This window comes from Apium graveolens, chromosome 5 (genome assembly GCF_009905375.1).
Source record: "Apium graveolens cultivar Ventura chromosome 5, ASM990537v1, whole genome shotgun sequence".
Classification (NCBI taxonomy): Eukaryota; Viridiplantae; Streptophyta; class Magnoliopsida; order Apiales; family Apiaceae; genus Apium; species Apium graveolens.
In genome coordinates, this window is record NC_133651.1 from 133,730,717 (window position 1) to 133,738,324 (window position 7,608).

General features: G+C 34.1%; 1 protein-coding gene across 3 annotated transcripts; it reads left to right on the forward strand.

Moving 5' to 3' along the window:
- Nucleotides 1-642: 642 nt before the first annotated feature.
- On the forward strand, nt 643-7,354 carry LOC141724516 (putative serine/threonine-protein kinase PBL10). Of its 3 annotated transcripts, none has more exons than XM_074526683.1 (6): nt 643-913; nt 4,047-4,366; nt 4,472-4,607; nt 4,797-4,939; nt 5,051-5,174; nt 6,168-6,752. In XM_074526683.1, the coding sequence occupies exons 1-6, from the start codon at nt 862-864 to the stop codon at nt 6,221-6,223; spliced, it is 831 nt and encodes a 276-aa protein (XP_074382784.1). In that variant the 5' UTR covers nt 643-861; the 3' UTR covers nt 6,224-6,752. The 3 variants fall into 3 exon arrangements, with proteins under 3 accessions (XP_074382784.1, XP_074382782.1, XP_074382783.1); XM_074526681.1 differs by lacking the exon at nt 6,168-6,752 and adding an exon at nt 6,775-7,354 and having other exon boundaries at nt 648-913; XM_074526682.1 differs by lacking the exons at nt 643-913; nt 6,168-6,752 and adding exons at nt 1,052-1,370; nt 6,775-7,354.
- The last annotated feature ends 254 nt before the right edge of the window (nt 7,355-7,608 follow it).

The window sequence follows — 7,608 nt, forward strand, 5'->3', positions numbered from 1 at the left end:
AAGATCTAGACAAACGTAAGAAGATATATGCATGAAGAAGGAATTCCGTGAAGAATGGAATACTTGGAAGAAAAGATATCTGATTGATATATTTTAGGAAGCAGAATTATATTCCATATCAATTAGCGATTATCTTGTAACTGTGTAGTATATAAACACAGACATAGGGTTTACACTATAAGTGTTATCATTATCGAGAAGATTATTTATTCATTGTAACCCTAACAGCTCTCGTGATATTTGTTCATCACTGAGAGAGGACAGTTTCATACTATAACATAGTTTATTGTTTTAAATAAAGTTTGTTTTCTGTTACTTGAGTTATTAAAGCTCGATTTGATTGTGCTATACACTGTATTCACCCCCTCTACTGTGTGTGTGACTTAACAAAAACTTATTATATAGGTTAATGTGTCAAACTCCGACAATACTCTTTATATTAGCTCTTTATTCATAATTTATTAATAAATCAATTCCACTATAACCAAAGATTATGCTATAATTGGTAGGTATTCAAATTTTTATTAATAAAATATAAGTTAGGAGCTGCTCTTAAAAAAGAGGAGTGAGAAGAGTCTTTTAGAATTTTAAAGAGTCATTTTGAGTCATACTTGAAGTCGGTTAAAGATATTGATGAAGAAAGGCTAGTGAAGTCAAGTCAAGTCAACCCAGTCTCGCACCCTTGTTTTTGTTCCTGTCAGGCGACTCCAAAACCACCACCATTTTTGGAAATCCAACCAAGTTTGCATTTCCAACATCTTTTCTTTTCTTTAAAATAAATAAAAAAAAGAGTAAGAAATTTCAAAGGTTTCCCATCAGATCCGGTTGCTTTGAGGTTTATTACAGTTATTAGGTTCTTTGATGGGGGTTTGCTGGAGTAGTCAAATTAAGATCGATACTCACTTTCATACAGGTAACCCCCTTAAGCCTCCTTGCATTTCTTATTTTTCCAAACTACTTATTTTATTTTTTTAAGTTTTTCTATATTACTATTGTTGCGCTTTTTATTAATATCAATTCTCTTGATTCTTTTTATTAGAAATGCATATCCACAAGTGATTTCATGTTCAGCTACCTATTGTTTTTAGTTTATGTACGTTCTATTTTCAAAAGGTTAAAGTTATGTTGCAGAAGAAGAATTAGTGCACTGTATGTATGCAACCTGTCTGTTTCTCAATATAATCTCTAGCATCATCTCCATCCCTTTCTTAGGAAAAAGTTTGGCTCTCACTTGATTGCGAAGCCCGGTCAAGCTACGAGATTGCATCTTGTTTTGAAGAATCTCAGATGCTGTCCAAAAGTGCGTGTTAAGCAGGAATACTAACTTTCTACGGAGCTTTTGCGAATGGTGTCGACCTTTACCAAATCTGGTTAACTTTCTTACTTGTAGCCATCAATTCTAATAACCAAAATTAGAGCATACTCATCCCTCCTTTCAGCATTCCAACACCACCACCAAGACTCAAGCTCAACCTCTTCTTTATGATCCAAATGAACCCTTTACATTTCTTCATTCCAGCTGCTTCGGCTTTACCCAACTTTTCCCAACCCATTATTAACCAAGTTTACAAACATATAGAAAACGAAAGGGGCATGTTTGGAGAGCTAGGAGCATCCTAGTTCACTCCCTAAATAAAGTTTAAAATTCGATGCCCTAGTAATTTAGTGTGTACCTATTTCCAACAATAATCCTCATGTAATTTTTAATTATTATAACTACTTGTTATAAATAAGAGTATAGTTAGAACTTCAACTTATAAAATGGAAATGAGGAGAGAACGACGACTCCTAGCGTAGAAGTGGAGAGATAAAGAGATTTCTTGTATTAATATATTAAAAAATATATCTTAAGAGTTAGAGGAGGTTCTTTGTAAATGAGGGAAGAACGACTCTTAGTAATATGAGGAAACACTAAGATTCTCTTGCAGCAATATTTTAATCCTTTCTCGTCAAATTTTTAAATAAAAAGTCAAAATAAAAAAGAAGTTTCAGGGGTTTCACAATAGATTCAATTGTTTTATTGTTTATTAACTATTATAACTACTTGTTATAAATGAGAGTATAGGTAGAACTTCAACTTATAAAATGGAAATGAGGAGAGAAGGACGACTCCTATAGTAGAAAAGGAGAGATAAAGAGATTTTATCTATTAATCTATTATAAAATATATCGTAAGAGTTAGAGGAGGTTCTTTGTAAATGACAAGGGAAGGACGACTCTTAGTAATATGAGGAGGCACTAAGAGTCTCTTGGAGCAATATTTTAATCCCCTCTCGTCAAATTTTTAAATAAGAAGTCAAAAAAAAGAAGAAAAAATTTCAAGGGTGTCACAATAGATTCAATTGTTTTATTGTTTATTAGGCTTAATGTTTATCGGGGTTTCTTAAAGTTGGATTCTTTTCTTGGAGATACATATTTATCATCGGTTTTTGTGATTTTGATCTGTTGGGGTTGACTTTTCAAGGTTCTTTCGAATATCTTTCTGGGTGGTTTGTTTTAGTACTCAAATTAGGATCTATAGTCAACTTCATTTGGGTAAGATCTGTATAAACCATTAAATATATGAGAATGATGTTCCTGAGATTACCTCAGGAAAATTGATCTGAGATACACCATAAAATCAACATCATATTTTTTGGAAGTTGTGTCATGTGTGTGCATCTTAAATTAAAAAAAAAGGAGAATAAGAATCCTGAGCTTAACCTCAAGATATTTTTCCTAAGATCATAATAAAAGCATGTGAAGAAATAAATCTAGACATTTATTGTCAATTATATGCTTACCATCTTTGTATTTTGTTTTTAAATTATACACACACAAATCAATCACTACCTTAGGAAGTTTCCTGAGTTCTATTTCAGGATCCTTATTCTCATTATAAAGAGTAAATTATCTTATTGCTATATTTAGTTTGGTTTGTTGTAGTTCCATAATAAAGTGTAGCTAAACAAAAAGATTGATTGCTGACTTAGTTTCAGTAATTATTTCAAATGTTTGTAGTTATGTTGGTTTATTTCGGTCTTTGTTCATTTCCAAACCATATCAAGAATACGCGGTGAGGGTTTGGAATTAGGGAGGGTGAGATGTTCACAATCTTACCGTTACTCATAAAAGTGGATTGGCTGTTTTAGTGAAGACCAGGGTTTGTAACTGTGCAATAACAATACTAAAACACACATACAAACATACATGAAAGGGGAGAGGTATTAGCTACTAAATTGTTAAAGATCACGCACACAAGTTATTGGATAACAAATATTATGCATCTTAATTTTCAGAAGTGTCGCTAATAATTCTTAAAATTAAACAGCTTGATATTTATGTAACATTTTGTATAGACATTAGGAGAGCCCATGCAAGGAAGTAAGCAACTCCACTGATTTTCATTGTTTTACTATAAGTGAAATTAGACTAATCACTAACTTTAATTGCTCAGAAAGGAACATGGATAAACATACAAACTTAAAACAGTGTCATTTGGTTTTCCAGTTTTCCAGAGATTTCCCTTGTGATTTTCTTTACCAGTTTGTAGAACCTTTGATGCCTTTCTCCCTGTCTTGAGGCAATTAACACCTTGTTCATTAATCCTTCCTTCAAATATATAAGGTAGAAGTCTAAGCTATATACATTTACTGCTGTAAAATTTTTCTGAGCATGCATACTGCATATTTTTGCACATTTACTCCCTGAAGGTACGGGATCAACAAATTAAGGCTTGAATGAAATCCCATGATTCTTTAGTATGTTTATGATCGAAGGAATCTATGTATTGTACATTTATTCATGCATATAAGTTATAAGATTGCATGTTCAACTAGCTATTCTTTTAATATGTAGTTTACGGATTCTAGTTTTTTCTTTGCGACAGAAACCCCTAAATTTTTACGTATACATGAAGGTGAAAGTGATTTTGTATAGTGAATTATATTATCTCTATATATGCAGCGTCTTCTGTGCCTATAATAGACTCTTATTGCATTGATAAAATGTTACCAAAATATCTGCTGTTGTGTGTCTGTTTACGATTAGAAGTGGATGTTATGCAGGCGATGATTCTAAATATGTAAGCAGAGATACACAAAATATTAGTAACTCCTATAGCAAGGGTTCATCAACATCCATACCTGCAACTCCACGTAGTGAAGGTGAAATCTTGCAGTCTCCCAATTTAAAGAGCTTCACTTTTAGTGAACTCAGGAATTCAACTAGAAACTTCCGCCCTGACAGTGTACTGGGAGAAGGTGGCTTTGGTTCTGTCTTTAAAGGATGGATTGATGAACAGTCATTTGCAGCATCGAATCCCGGTACTGGAACTGTTATAGCTGTCAAGAGGCTTAACCAAGAAGGGTTGCACAAGGAATGGCTGGTAAGCTGAACCTGGTATACATTTTCTCTGTTATTTTAATGCTAAATACAAAGTTTGCAATCTGGAGCATAGTAGTTGATTTCCATCATGTCCTTGGATGTACAGGCAAAAATCAACTATCTTGGGCAGCTTAGCCATCCTAATCTTGTAAAATTAATGGGTTATTGCTTAGAGGATAATCACAGACTCTTGGTATACGAATATATGCCAAAAGGAAGCATGGAAAATCATCTCTTCAAGAGTGAGTTTTTCGTATCTTCCTACAATTACAAGCAAACCCCTCTATGTTTATGTGCTTATTATTTTTAAAACTAGTTAGCAAAAGAGATATTACTCATCCAGTTTAGCAAATAAATTAATAGTACTCTTCATAGACTACTACTTCTATTTATATATGCTGTTATTAACATATTAAATTGCTTGCGAACAGGAGGGTCACACTTTCAGCCACTTTCTTGGGGTGTGCGAATGAAAGTCGCCCTTGGTGCAGCAAGGGGATTAGCCTTTCTTCATGGTGTTGATAACCAAGTTATATATAGGGAATTCAAGACCTCTAACATCTTACTGGACCCGGTATATACTTTTGTGTTTCTTTCCTGAAAAATATAGTACTTTAATGTATGAGCACTTGTAAAAGTTTTAATTGATTGGTAAGTTTCTCCTTTCGGTTCATTAATATAACAGAAATTCAATGCAAAACTTTCTGATTTTGGGTTGGCTAGAGATGGACCAACTGGTGACAGAAGGCATGTTCCAATCAGGGTTATGGGGCCCCATGGGTATGCTGCCCCAGAATATCTATCAACAGGTATATTCAAATTTCTTGTAAAGAATAAACTCGTTTCTTATATTAAATATGAGAAAAATGGACCTGAGGCTGACCTTAGGTTAGTATCTGAGGTTACAACATTTCTTAGAATAGAATTACATGGGTGGACTTGTAAATACACATATTGTACAGAAACTTCAGATTTGGCCTTCCGATTTTATACACTAGAATGCACCAACCTCAGGTTACTTGCCTGAGGTCATCCTCAGGAGCGGATGGTATGGAATAACTCGACTATAAGCTGATTACTAGAGGTAAGAAAATGAAAAAATGACAATTTTACCTCATTTTAACACTTTTGTTACTAAAATATCACAATCATAGATCTATGGCCAATAATACCCTTCTATTAAGCTAATACCAGATGCGTATTAGAATACTTACCTGACCCACTATAACCCCTACACTCCCACTTCTTTACCCACAATAAATAATATATAATTTATGTTTGGGAGCTCGAAAACCAATGAAACAATCTTGCTACAAGTTGTGTTTGTGTGCTAAAACAGTGATGTGGGTGTACGTATACAGACATACACACAATCTTAATACGCATCTGAAACAAGGGTATTGCATATTACCCAAAACTCAAATGCGTAATATCAACACACTTACAAGTAATAATCAATGGAGAAATGCGTATCACTATTACCCTTCTAAAGAATGCGTAACAGGATGGTATATATGGCCATGATTATGCGCGACTGGTATTCTTGTCACAAGTGTTTAAAAAACTGTTATTTCTGGCCATCACCCTAAGAAAACACAAAGCAGCAGAACAGTACAATTTCAGCTGGACCAATACAAAATTAAACTCTGAATTACAAAGAAACAATAGCAGTAGAAACCTTCCAGTCTCTTCTAGTCGCCTGGTAACTCCTACAACCACTAGGGTTTACAAATTAAAACTCTCAGAGAACCTACACTCTCATTTTCCTCTCTTTTATCTAAGCTGTTCTTTCCTTCCTGCAGTTACCACTTACCATACTACCCATCAAGTCGTAATTACTCCTTTGCCCTTCCTCTGACTTTAAATGACGCTTTGTACAAGTTAAAGTGGCATATGGGTTCTTTCTGTTGTTCGTTGCACAGTATTCTCGTTAAATATTCTTTAGACGCCTGAAAGTTGCATCCCTGCTATTTGTATAAATATAGATGCCAAAATTTATTAATATTACTAAGTTTTTTTATTTGACTTTATATGTGATGCTTCTCTCTAGACTTGAATGTTTGTTTGTGTTAAAGTTTATTCTTATAGTATGCATGATTGATCCCTATAAAAAAAAGAAAGAAAAGAAAGAAAAGAATTGCATGTTTGATCTGTATAGCAAATGGGTATTTCATTAAACAATTTGATTTATATTTCAGAGAATATAGCTTTCTAGGTATAGCAAATGGGTATTTCATTGATTTAGTACTGGGTAAACTAAGTAATAGGAACTGCTTGGTTAATTTCCTTTCTAGAGAAAGTTGTGCTCCAGAATTTGCTCGACACTAAAGCTGCTCTATTATTTAACTAGTCTTTTAGTTAGATTTCCACAACAGTTTTTCTGATGACAATTTTGCTTTAAATGGGAAGGTCACTTAACCACCAAGAGTGATGTATACAGTTTCGGTGTGGTTCTCCTAGAAATACTATCTGGGAAGAAAGCCATTGACAAAAATCGGCCTAATGGAGAACACAGCCTTGTCGACTGGGCAAAACCTTGCTTGAACAGCAAACGCCGAATTTTCCTAGTTCTTGATGCCCGACTTGAAGGCCAGTATTCGCTAGGTAGGGCCCTGCAAGCAGCAAATATTGCGCTTGAGTGCCTAAACATGGATTACAAGTTGAGACCAAGCATGGATGAGGTTGTTACAGCTCTTGAGAAAATTCAAAACCCAAAGACAGGGCCAAGACCGTATATATGAAGTACCACTTTTTCCATACCATAAACAAGTTTTCAGATCTTATATAAAGTTTCTGATGTCAGAAACTTCAACCACATACTGTACTAAAAAAATTTATATAGGGGTGTGCAGTTCTTATTATGTTATGTTGGGATCAGTCTCAGTCAGCTATATACTGTCTCGTGCATGGAAGGTGATACTTGAGTTTGAGCTGAAGTACTATTCCAGTTCCTGATTTTGTAGGAAACTAAAGCTCGGAAAATGATCAACTACCAGTCTACTACATAATTGCTTATTAGATACAAAACATAAATTACACAGTTAAGTATTGAATTTTAACAGGATTGAATGTTGCTAGAAAGATTACACATTCTATATCATAAATCACAATAGGATTCAGGCAAAGGTATCACAATTTCTTTTTGCTCTCAAGTCGGTATAAGATATTACAATTTATTCATTGATACGGTAACTTTCAAGCCTTGTCTGGATTATGTCGTCTCCTGAATTCAAACTTGTGTAC